Below are 12,212 nucleotides of genomic sequence, written 5' to 3'. Positions count from 1 at the left end.
CACACTAATGTTGGTTGATACAAGTGTTGATCATCGATGATGCCGTGCGGTTATAATAACCGAAGCAAAAAACTGTACTCTCCCTTTGTACGATTGTGATAACCGAAGTCAAAGAATTGCACTTTCCCTTCTTGGCTCTTTTTTTTTTTTTTTAATAATTAATCAAATCAAGAAGAGAAGTGGACTGTGAATGAAATTAATGAACTTTGAATAATGACAAAACTCTTTCCAGAGCAATCAATGCTTTCCCACCTTTTTGGTTTTTTTTTTATTAAAATAAAATCAATCGATCAAAAGTTTTGAGAATACAAAACTCTTATTACCTTCTCGCAGTCCGATTTACAAAGCACAGGCTAAGAAAACACAAATCGATCAAACCCGCATGATCAAATGCACGATCATAACAATGAATCGAGACCAAATCGATCATCTCACTTGTGAATGATAAATCAAAGCCGAAGCCGATCACGCAAATCGATCAACAAACCAAAAGTGAGATGTACTAACGTTGATCTCTCAAAATAAAACGATCAATCACCAAAGCCGAATGTTGATCCGAAATCCAAAGTCGATCTAGATCACGAGAGAAATAAAAATCATAATGCTTTAAGATTGTTAGGGTTAGGGTTTTAAGCACAAGGTTGCTTAAAGCATTACACCCTAAGTATCTAGTTTGGAATACCTGATCTTCCGCTCCAATAGTATATATAGGAAAACTAGGGTTTAGGTCGGATGGGCTAATTACTAAATTGTGCCTCACAGCCTGGGCATTAATACAAGTAGGATTATATGAGAACATATAAAGGGATATTACGTAAATACCCTTACATAGAGACAATGCAACCAAGTAGAGATCTCTTGCCCTTAATATATAGGAGAGGGTTCTATGAGGAAATGGGATAGGAGTATACATACCAAGAGAAGAAGACTAAATGATGTCATATATTGTAGTGTAATGAGGTCATTTCATGTAAAGAAGAGACATAAAAATGCTAGTGTACCCTACCCCAACAGCTGAGAGAACCTTTTTCCTTAATATATTTTCTTCCTTTTTCAATTTCCAATACCTAGCTTTCAACAGTGTTTTGAGAACATTGCTTGTCCTCATAGTGGACTGCACAAGACCCACTAAATTTTTCCAACAGTGAACTCTACAGTAAAATAACTGCTCAAAATGTGACATGTGGATAAAGTGACCACGTAGGACAACCACGGATCGACTTCATTGAAGATCGAAAGAAGAATGATTTATGGGTTCATCACTTCAATATATAGTTTAATTTGTAGTTTCCATTACGGTTGCTTAACAAAAAATCATAAAGAAACAACAAACCAATAACTTCAAATGCTCAGTGATTTTGTCAGTGGGAGATATCCCAAGAATCTACAGGATCAGATATGTTGATAATTATACAATCAGTAGAGTTTGGTTCTTCGGTCATTATCAACTGTTCACCATTCAAAAGCAGATCCTTTACTTGGACATATTGCTTTAAATGACAAGTACTTTAGGGTGAGCCTTATTCCTTGTAAAGGGGTACCCATTATTTGAAGGGCCCAAAGCTAATTAAGTTGTTTCTAGAAGCTCTTAGTTCTTTGTAGAAAGGTGAAGATTGGTGATAAGATTCAATTTTATATGTGTTTACATTATAGGTTTCTCTGTAAGGTTGTGTTTGGTATGCATTCTTGTAATGTATTCTAGGTTGATAGTGTATTTCAAGAAACCATATCAAATGCAGTCTTAGTCTTCCACCCATGATCTTAATTATTTGGGTCTACTATATTTTTTTTTCCAAAAGAAAAAAAGAGAAAGAACATGGAAAAAAGGAAAGAAAATGAATACAGAGAGAACGCTCCACCAAAGAACACTGGACAAACCTACAGCCAAAATCAAGCAAAAGGGAGACCATCTAAAGAGGAACTAAATGACAAAAATAGCCCCAAATTAACAACCAATCACGCAATTGCAAAGTTGACCTTCTTCCCATTAGGATTATAGGGGGGAATGGGAAGAACCGCCCATCTCCTGCTATGATTGATTGAAGCAATGGAAGAAGTTGCCTTATCAATGATGCTTGAAACACTACCATCCGATCTTGGATCTCCCAGAGTATTGTTAACTACATCAGATCGAAGGTCCCCCACAGGAGAATTGTAGCCCGAAACAACACGATGATAACCCATGCCACATCTCTTCATTGTCTTGTCATTTTTTCTTCTCAACCTCAACATTTTGTGGGTCTTGGTCACCCCACCCTCTTTCTAAATCATGGTTAAAGAGAATTAGTTATACAACTATACTTTGAAAGCATTTGAAATAGTATAGTGGAGTTTTTGAAATTAAGACTGTTTGGTATGCATTCTCGGAATAGATTCTGGGTCTAAAACACATTCTGAAATCTGTTTCGATCTTATCTATTTTCTGACTTTCAAAATACATTCTAAACCCAAAATCTATTACGAAAGTGAATACCAAATACAGCCTAAGGTTACGTTTGGTATGATTCCTTGGAATGCATACTAAACAACATTTATTTTGGGTTGTATATAAGAGGAATCCTAGTGCTATTGCCTATTGCCTGTTACAATTATTCATGATAGGGACCCAATGAAACCTGACAAGCATTTGTTGGTGGTGTCTATCCATTCATTCCTCAAGACAAGGACTACTTAAAGTTTTTAACCCATCAGCAACTCTCCTCACACCTTCCATTGGCTTGAGCTAACAAGGATTTACCTGGTCTCTGTTTGGTACCAAATTAAATTTTTGGTTTTCACTGAACTCAAGTTCTCCAAGAAAGTGTAGTGCTAACACTGTTCAATGTTCTAGGCATTCAATTCAAGCAATCCACACTTCCTAAACTCTATAAACAAAACCAAAATATCTAGCTTTTCATCTAAGTGACAGACACTGTCAATGAAACTACAACACTAGTGATTACTTATAAGTGTTTGAGAGAGATTTACAGATACAAGCAGGACATATCACATGTGATTGAGCAAAGTTGAAGAGTACCTCAATAATTAGTGAGTGTTTGAGATGGGATGGAAAAGCTTAAAGTAAGTGAGGTTGATAACCCATGTAATGATCAGAGAAAGCACATGCGAAACTGAAAAGCACTACTAGGGTCCTCCTCCATTTTTTTTCTTCCCTTCTTCCTCTCCCTCACTTCCCCACTCCCCATAACCTAAGTGGTCCTCCCTTGTTATCTTATCACATCCAAGCCCCCACTTTCTTTCCAACACTAAACTTGGTCACATCCAACTTTAGCTACCCAATTTTCCTCCCTTTCTTTTCCTAATAACCCCACTTGCCCAACTCTCTCCATTACCCATTACAATTTACAATCCTTCTTTCTATATATAGAATTGGTAAAGCTTGTCATTCTTTCTTAACAAACCTTCTTTCTATACCTTTCATTACCCATTCTTACAAGGCCCTTCTCTTATGGTATTATGCCATTGTCTTCCATGGAAACTCCGGGCTTAATTTCTTTACTCAAACATGCTACATCAAGAGACAAGAGATCGAAGTCGGCCGGAGGGCTATTTCGGATGTTCAAGCTCTTCCCTTTATTGAATTCAGGTTGCAAGATGGTGGCACTACTAGGACGACCAAAGAAGTCTTTACTCACCGGCAACAACGTCGATGCCACGACCGGAACTCTGTTCGGATATCGTAAAGGGAGACTGAATTTGATCATACAAGAAGATCCCAAGTGTGTACCCATGTTTGTAATAGAGCTACCTATGCACACAAATTTGTTCCATAAGGAGATATCTTCAGGGTTAGTCAGAATTGCTCTTGAGAGTGAGAACAAGACTCACAAGAAGAAGCTTTTGGAAGAGTTTGTATGGGCTGTGTATTGTAATGGGCGTAAAGTTGGTTATTCTATTAGGAGGAAGCAAATCTCTGAAGATGAACTTTATGTGATGCAGTTATTGAGAGGGGTTTCTATGGGAGCTGGTGTTCTTCCTTGTCCACCATCTGAGAAAGAATCTGTAGATGGGGAGCTCACTTATGTCCGGGCCCGGTTCGAGAGGGTGGTTGGGTCCAAAGACTCGGAAGCTTTCCACATGTTAAACCCAGAAGATGACATGGGTGGACCGGAGTTAAGCATCTTCTTTGTGAGGCCTCAATGAAGAATTGAAATATCAAATAATTACTGTAATATTTTACTTGTATGTAAGAATAATACACTAATATTAATACGTTTGTGAGTTTTGTGTAACCATATTCAATTGTAAATGGTAGCTACGGATGTCAATTGGGAAATTATCTCCTCCAATTCCCTGTCCGGCCCAATTTCTCAGTGCCTCTAATAAGGGGGGGATGGATCCCACCTGGGCAGAGTGTTTGGGTAAAAGTAGGGTGGTCATTGCCCCTCCTTGTTAGAGGCACTAGGGAACTGGGGCGAACAGGGAATTGGAGGGGATAAAGATCCGGTGTCAATTGGTCGGTTTGGACCGGTTTCGATTTGGTTTCAATTGTTTCAATGTGAGAATGAGCAAGTCCAAAACAAATCCAATAAGAATGCACCGGTTTAATTTTGTAACATGAAACATACATATAGACTTAAGGACCGAGTTTTCTTCCACCCACAGTGAGTGGGATCCGCAAGGTAGGAGACGGCGATAGAGGGAAGGAAATGGTATCGGAAGGGCATTTTAGAACATATCAAAATCCTAGGAGGGTTTTGTGAACCCTAGGATGGTGGGTGAACCATCGTCCTCAATGGGTGAAGGGAAAACTTAGTCCTAAAGTTAAAGTGGGAATTGTTTGAAAGTCTTTTTAAAGTAAAAAGCATGAGAAAGCTCCAGCCGTGTGTAATAAGTAATTGGGTTCAATCCTGAGCAATACATGTGTTTGTTTCAATGTCTCAATCATCAAATATGTAAGAGGCTCTGAGCTGCTTAAGATTAAGTGAAATTGTGAAAGCCAGCTTAGAGAGAAAGTTGATCAGGGGTCCCCTATCTCTCTGGTCTATGTAAGTTGAAATGGAAAAAAGGGAAGATAAGCATTTGTAGTTCCATCTTTGTCGTTGAAAGAGCGAGAGAAAAGACTTCCCAATGCGTGGGTTAGTCCCATGAACATGTCACACTTTCCCCCCTTTTGCATTTGATTAAAAGAAACCCGTGACCATATCATTTTCCTCCTTTGCAATCCTTTCCATTCATGGTTGTAAAAATTTATAGGGAAAAAGTTTTCTGTCGGGGAGTGTGGCCTACGCCAGCACTCCCTTGAGTCTATCTCTCTCATCCCCATGTGAAAAGACATCTCTGCCCCCTTGTTTTAAGGAGGAGAGAGATAGACACATGGGAGTGCTGACGTAGGCCACACTCCCGTACAGAAAACTGCTTCCCAAATTTATATTAAGGGAAAAGGTTCTATGGGCTGCTGGGTACACTACTACACTAGCACCTCTATGTCTATCTCTTTCCTCTTCACATGAAATGACTCCAGTTCCCTTCTATGTATATATATATCGTTGATGAAGTGTTCTCTGTCCGGGAGAATAGCCCTTGGGCATGTGTGAAAGTTAATCAATGGCGCCCCTTTGATTTCTAGGGGCTGGCCCAGGTCCCAGTGAATATTCGGGTTTAAAAAAAAATGAGAAAGACAGACACATAGGCGTTGGTTTGAGAGCCACACTCCTGAACACTAAACTTTCTTTGTCCCACCTCATTGGTATGCTCCACTATGTTGCTTGCTTACACAACCCTCGCCCTTGAACCAAGGGAAATAAAAGTATTTAAATTAAATCAAAATTAAAATGGAACTTTTGTAATCATTTAATATGATTATGAAACTAACTCCAAAACATTTTAAATTTGGTTACTTAAATTTTGGGAGAGGGTTCATTGAGAGCAAACAGTATAGAAGAGCAAACCAATGAAGTGTGGCGAAATGATATCCTACATAGGAGTGGCAACATGGTCATTTAACGTGAGGAGGAGAAAGAAAGACACAAAGATGTTAGTGTAAGGTGGGCCTGGCCTGGGCCAGGGCCCAAATTGGCTTAACAATGCTTTGATCTGATGTGAGCTTAGATCTGGGATTGATCTGTAGAACGTTCCGCAAGCCCTCTGGGAATGCCACATATTAGAAGAGAACTGCGATCTCCTGATGGATGGGCTTTTCATTCAAGAGATTACGTATACAGAAAGGCTAGATTGAACAGACGAGGCACAGGCCTGTTTTTGCCTGAGAAAGCTATGCGCTTCTGTAACGAGCCAAGCTTCTCAAACTATTTACAAAATTTTTCAAGGGAGAGGATTGGCAGTTGGCACGCTAAGCGGGCAGCCTTGTCTAATGGGAAAGGCAAGATGGTCTTTCCCCATGGGAAGGGGAGAGAAATAAACATAGAGTGGGCACCCTGGTAGCATGGTCCACCCTTTTTCCATTTTTTCAAATAGTCAATAATTGTTTAAGGCTGCATTTGGTATACATTCTTGAAATGCAATATTTTGAGATAATAGAAAAAAAAAATTTATTTTTAGTATCTCAGAATGCATTATTGACTTAGAATGCATACCAAACACAGCCTAAACAAACCAAAAGAATTGGTCAGCCTAATTTATCCGGACTCAACTCAAACAGCTTCTCCTATGACTCCCTCCACATCTTACCAAGAAAGGATAACCTAGCCTCCGTACTAACAGTTAAGGCCAAGCAATGCATGCAGAACCAACAACATTGAAAAGAGAAAGGAAAGGATTTCAGGATACCCATTACAGTATTTGTTCTTTATCCATCACAATTTGGTATGGTTTCAATTTCAATTTCAATTTTAAGGGGTGATATCTATTTCTCAGGCTGTTTAGTGGGATTTATATATCTTTTTTCTTTATTGATAGAATTCAATTGAAATAGAAATCTTGAAATATTTCTCCGATTAATTCAATTTTAGAAGCGAAAATCACTTCAATATATTTTGAGGCAAAGAGTTAATGAATATTTGTTCATAACCGCTCAAATTGAGGGCAAAAACTATAATTTTGCTACAAAAACTATAATTTTGCTAAAAAACCTCAAACCTAAGCCCTCTCATCTCTCTTTATGATTGATGCTACTAACAAGACTTTGAGTGAGAATGCAGAGACTTTGACGAGATGTGGGGCGATCATATATTTCACCCCTTCCCGTGTCTGGGCACGGGCGCCACGCATAACAACTTTCTTTTTTTTTTCCCTAAAATCTATTAAATATACTGATGGAAAGTGTTGTGAGTTGTGATGGGTTTGGTTCTGCAACTTGGATTTCAATAGTAAGGATTGGGGATGAACATGCGCACTCTCATTGGCCCTTATGTATACATAGGCGATACGCTCCTCCACAAAGAACGATAACCCATACAATAATTAGAGCAGTGTATATATAATTTCTAATTACCAATCACAACACAAGTGAGAAAAACAGATTCTTTTTTATGATAAAACTTTGGAGGTGATTAGAGATGTGGCAGCACACTCATATGGATCATTATATATACCACACATAGTAGTGGCATGCAACCCTTAATAGAGACTGTAACGTTGGAAGATTATCCTCTCAGGTTCTCTGCCCAGTACAATTTTCTAGTGCCTCTAATAAGAGGGGGGTGGACTCCACCCAAGCAGGTTGGACTAACTTTACCGGGCAAGGAACCTAAGAGGATAAAGATCCCTATAACTTTAGTCTATTCCACGGTGAGGAAGCAATTTTACATGCCTAGAGAACACTCTCTGGGTAAAGCCACCTAGAAATTTTGTTTCCATTTATTATTATTTAAAAAGAAAAAAAAATTATGCATGCTTTCAAGTTATACATAGGGATGTAAATGGATAGTGGAAAATCCAAATTCGAATTGCATCCATATATGTTTAGAGGTATCCGTATCCGAATTTGGATAATTTAAAATATAATTTATCACAATCAGAATAGAAATCTAATTAATAATAAATAAAAAATTAAGTAACTAATGATTTTTGAGGATTCTTAAAGAAAAAGAGCTAAGATAATTGAGAGGCATGGATTGATAGCAACATATTGGAGAATGGTGATCCTTTCCCCTAAAAAATGGTAGAGAGTATATAGACGGGAGTCTGGGGTTACTTATGGAAATAAGTTTGAAATTAAGGCTATGTTTGGATGGAAAAAAAAACATAACAAGACAAAAATAAATATACAAATGATTGATTTATGAGTATAACTTTTGAATTTTTTTTTCCAACCTTTTCTTGACATCCAAATATGGATTAAAATCCTTACTAGTTGGGGCCTAAGAGCTCAACTCATAAGAAAAAAGATAGTCCATGAAAGGTGCATTTATCAATAAAAGAAGAGAGAATGTTCTTTGTGCTGCAGCGCAGTTTTCGCCCAGACATATGGGCAGCCTATGCAAAGGGCAGGGTGGTCATTGCGCCCAACCCCATGTGTCTGGGCACAGGTTGCGCTGCGACAGAGAGACCAACACCCCCATAAAAGAAATTCCACGATACCACGCGGCATTAGATTATTAGGTATCACCGTATCGGGGCAATTAGTTATACGGCTAACCAGCAGTAGTTGATTGGTTTGGTAGGGAAAAAATATGGTCCCTAGTCCCTACGATGGAGACAACTCGAATCCAAAGGCTGACAATGATCTAAAAAGAAAGATTTCTCTGGTGGAGCCTTTCCTTACGTAGTGCATAACGGATTAATGCATAGTCCTCTCCCCTTCCTGGAGACTCCTTAGCTTGGTGGGACCCACACGAAATGCATGACAGCAGACAGTTCGTTAGGGTCCAACCACCCAACACACGCATGGGTCCACTCCCCTCACCCCAACCTTAGGCCTCCAGCTGTCTCAATCATAAAGCGACAAAACAGCTTTCCTTTCTCCACCCAAAAAAAGCCTCCCAAGTCCAACTGCCCAAACCAAACAGAAAGCTGGTGGCCCGGTAGCCGCTCGGGCGGCGGAGATCTCATTATTGTGGCCCCACTGGGTGAGGTGATCCGAGGTGAGCATAGAGCCTGATAGACGTTAACGTTCAACTTTGGACATTTTTAAATGTTGTTTAAAAGTCAAAGCCCCGTTCAGACATTTTCGTATCACGTGAGATTCTCCACCCACCAGCCAGCCTGTTACTGGACCCCATCCGATGTGGACATGCATGCCTCATGCCTTCTCTAAAGTCTAAAAGGCAGGTGATGAATCTATGGATTTGTAAACAAGCGAGAGATATTAATATTGAATTTCAACATCCAAAATCCTTGCTCCCCATTGGCCCTTTACCCAACTAAAACTGACTCCCCTCCCCCCCCCCCCCCCCCAAAAAAAAATAATTGGAAAAGGAGATGCTAATCGGATGCGGATGTGGATATAGCACTATCCGAGTCGAATCCGATCCGTTTACAGCCCTAATGCTAATCGGTGCTATGTGTGAGTGTGTACCTATGCTTAAACATAGTTCGATGTGAAAAGACTGATGCACCCCTAGATTTTTCCATCTTTTGGAGGGTGTGTGATGATCTTTCAACGCTAGGTTGTGTCTGGGTGCATGTACACGGCCACACACTCACCGGTTAGCATTCTTTCTTCCCCTCCCTCCCAAAAAAATGTGCAATTGAAAGTAGAACTAGTACGATGGTCAAAAAGACGACCACACCCCTTAATGGGGATTTTAATCCTCTCAAATTCCTAAAGTGCGGCATTGCGACAATGCTAGGTAGAGATGTTGACACCAGAGAGTTGCCGCATCAAACGGCCCAAGTTCAATGATATGGATTGTTGGATGTGATAACTACCAGGTGTCGATGTCTCTACCTAACACTACCGCACTGCCACACTTTAACGATTGGAGAGGATTATTTCCGCCCTAATGGCCCCACTTGTCTCCATTTTTATAAATTTTTTTACATGTAATAAAAAAACAAAACATGTTGTTAATGAAATGTATGGTTCCAGCATTCGCCTTACTGTCATGTTTTAAATGATCTTCTTACTCTAAAGTTCTTTAGGATAAGTGCGCCGCCGTACGTGAAAAAGAAATGGTTTTTAATCTTTATGTTTTATCGCTTCTACTTGGCCCTTTTATATCAAATGGGAAAAGGATCTTGAGCCGCTTTGTGTCCATTTTTTTTCTTCTTAAAATGACCTTATTACCCTTTAATTTATATATTATTTTATCCCTCCTATATGTCATTTGCTAAAAAATCCCTCTATCATATCTAATCTACTTATCTTGTTTTTAAAATAAATATACTAGTAGGTCCCATGTGTGACCGGGTAGACATGCAAATACAATATGGTTTATCTAAGTTCCCTTCAGAAATTCTTAACGAAAATACAAAAGCAAACAAAAGTGGTTATAAATGACAATATTATTTAAAAGAGGTCATAGTCATGTATTTGAAAAACAAATGAATGATATGTGAATAAGCTGTGGATCCATGGTTTTAGTACACTGTAACGGAACGGATATTGGTCAACTAGGAAATCGATATAGTATCGAATCAGTATCAGCAAAGATTGGACAAATTTGACCTTGATCTTCCTTTTAAAATAAGTTTTTTAACTGATTTATCCCTTGTTCGTACTGTGTCACCGGTGCCATATCACCACAGTATCTGGATCGATAAGGTACAAAACGCTACAGATCACCCGATATGGACGATCTAATACCGATACTTAGAATCATGTGTGGATCCCACCGGTCGTTGTAGGAATACATAAAAGTGGGACCGTAAGAAAGTGGGCCCCACCCAGTTCTGTCTACTGGGAACTTTTGTCGATTCAACTAATGATATGGCCATTTCAAGAGTCCAGAGTCCAGACTCACTCCAGCCTACTAAAACAGAAATCATGAATTTCCCACTTACGAGTCACGACAAACCCTCAGTCGCAGAAAAAAGGAAGAAAGGGCGGACGAGAAACCGCTGCACGAATACACGGTGCGCATTTACGCACCTGCTCTGGTTAGAGTCGCACCCAACATAAAGAATAAAAAGAATGTTAACGGTCTCTGCAATATTGTAGCAGCAAAGGAAATTTCTCAGAAGTCCCCAACAGCTAGCGAAAGGCAAAATGCCCTGAATATAGCCTTCCCCCCCTCTCTCTCTTTATCTCTCTCTCTCTCTCTCTCTAGTTAGTCATGGAAGCAATCAACAACACTCGTTGTTCTTCTTCTTCTGCAACTTCATCTTCATCGTCTTCAGATTCTACTTCTTCTGAGTCGTCAAAACAACCAGCAGTGAGAAAGATAGAGACAAAGAAATCGGAGAGAATCAAAGGGCCATGGAGCACCGAGGAAGACAAGGTTCTTACCAGACTGGTCGAACAACACGGCGCTCGAAACTGGTCTTTGATAAGCCGTTACATACCCGGTCGGTCCGGGAAATCGTGCCGGCTCCGTTGGTGCAACCAGCTAAGCCCCAATGTGGAGCACCGTCCCTTCTCTCCCGCAGAGGACGAAACTATCTTAGCCGCCCATGCCAAGTACGGGAACAGATGGGCCACTATTGCTCGGTTGCTCCCCGGTCGGACCGATAATGCCGTGAAGAACCATTGGAACTCGACACTTAGGAGGAAGCCGAAAGAAGTAGTAGCGGTGGCTGAGAGAGATATTAATAATGGAAGTGGGACAATGACTCGGGGGTATGGGTATTTGTCAACCCCAGTCGAGCCGGAGCCGGAGCCGGAACCACAGACCGCTTTGACGCTAGCGCCGCCCGGGATAGGTTGTGCGGCGCCGGAGAGGCAGATTCAGATGAAGAACTTGCCGGCGAGGTTTTGGGATATGATGAGGGATGTGATTGCGAGAGAGGTTAGGAATTATGTGACGGCGTCTTTGTCTGAAACAGCAACTGCTGGGCCTGGCCTATCCATGGAAGGGCATACGACGGATTAGCAGTCTCTCTCTCTCTCTCTCTCTGCCTTGGCTTCTGTGTTCATTTTTTTTCTAATCTTAATTAATTACTTGTTAAAATTGTTCAAAGCCAAATAATAGCTTTCATTTGCAGATTAACAAACAATCTCTACAGTGGTTCTTCTTGTCTTCTCAATCTCATCATTTTGGATGGCCGAAATTTCGGTATATTTCTAAATGCACCTTTACTTTCCAAACTTTGTAACACTCTAGTCCAGATCGAAAACGTTAAAAGTTAGCTTCAAGGGAATCTAATGATCTAAATACTCTTATGATAAAATTCTTACCAAAATTAAAGAGTTAAGTGACCAAATTGACCTC

At 40.0% G+C, this 12,212-nt stretch overlaps 2 protein-coding genes across 2 annotated transcripts; both read left to right on the top strand.

Moving 5' to 3' along the window:
* Positions 1-3,383: 3,383 nt before the first annotated feature.
* Positions 3,384-4,215, top strand: LOC122658361 (protein MIZU-KUSSEI 1). Its single transcript, XM_043853284.1, has one exon. It carries the CDS (start codon positions 3,457-3,459, stop codon positions 4,141-4,143), a length of 687 nt encoding a protein of 228 aa, XP_043709219.1. The 5' UTR covers positions 3,384-3,456; the 3' UTR covers positions 4,144-4,215.
* Positions 4,216-11,087: 6,872 nt separating this feature from the next.
* On the top strand, positions 11,088-11,977 carry LOC122658359 (transcription factor CSA-like). The gene has a single exon (XM_043853280.1). It carries the CDS (start codon positions 11,118-11,120, stop codon positions 11,871-11,873), a length of 756 nt encoding a protein of 251 aa, XP_043709215.1. The 5' UTR covers positions 11,088-11,117; the 3' UTR covers positions 11,874-11,977.
* Positions 11,978-12,212: the final 235 nt, after the last annotated feature.

The sequence above is a fragment of the Telopea speciosissima genome, chromosome 4 (genome assembly GCF_018873765.1).
Source record: "Telopea speciosissima isolate NSW1024214 ecotype Mountain lineage chromosome 4, Tspe_v1, whole genome shotgun sequence".
Classification (NCBI taxonomy): Eukaryota; Viridiplantae; Streptophyta; class Magnoliopsida; order Proteales; family Proteaceae; genus Telopea; species Telopea speciosissima.
This window is presented reverse-complemented; position numbering and strand designations above follow the sequence as displayed.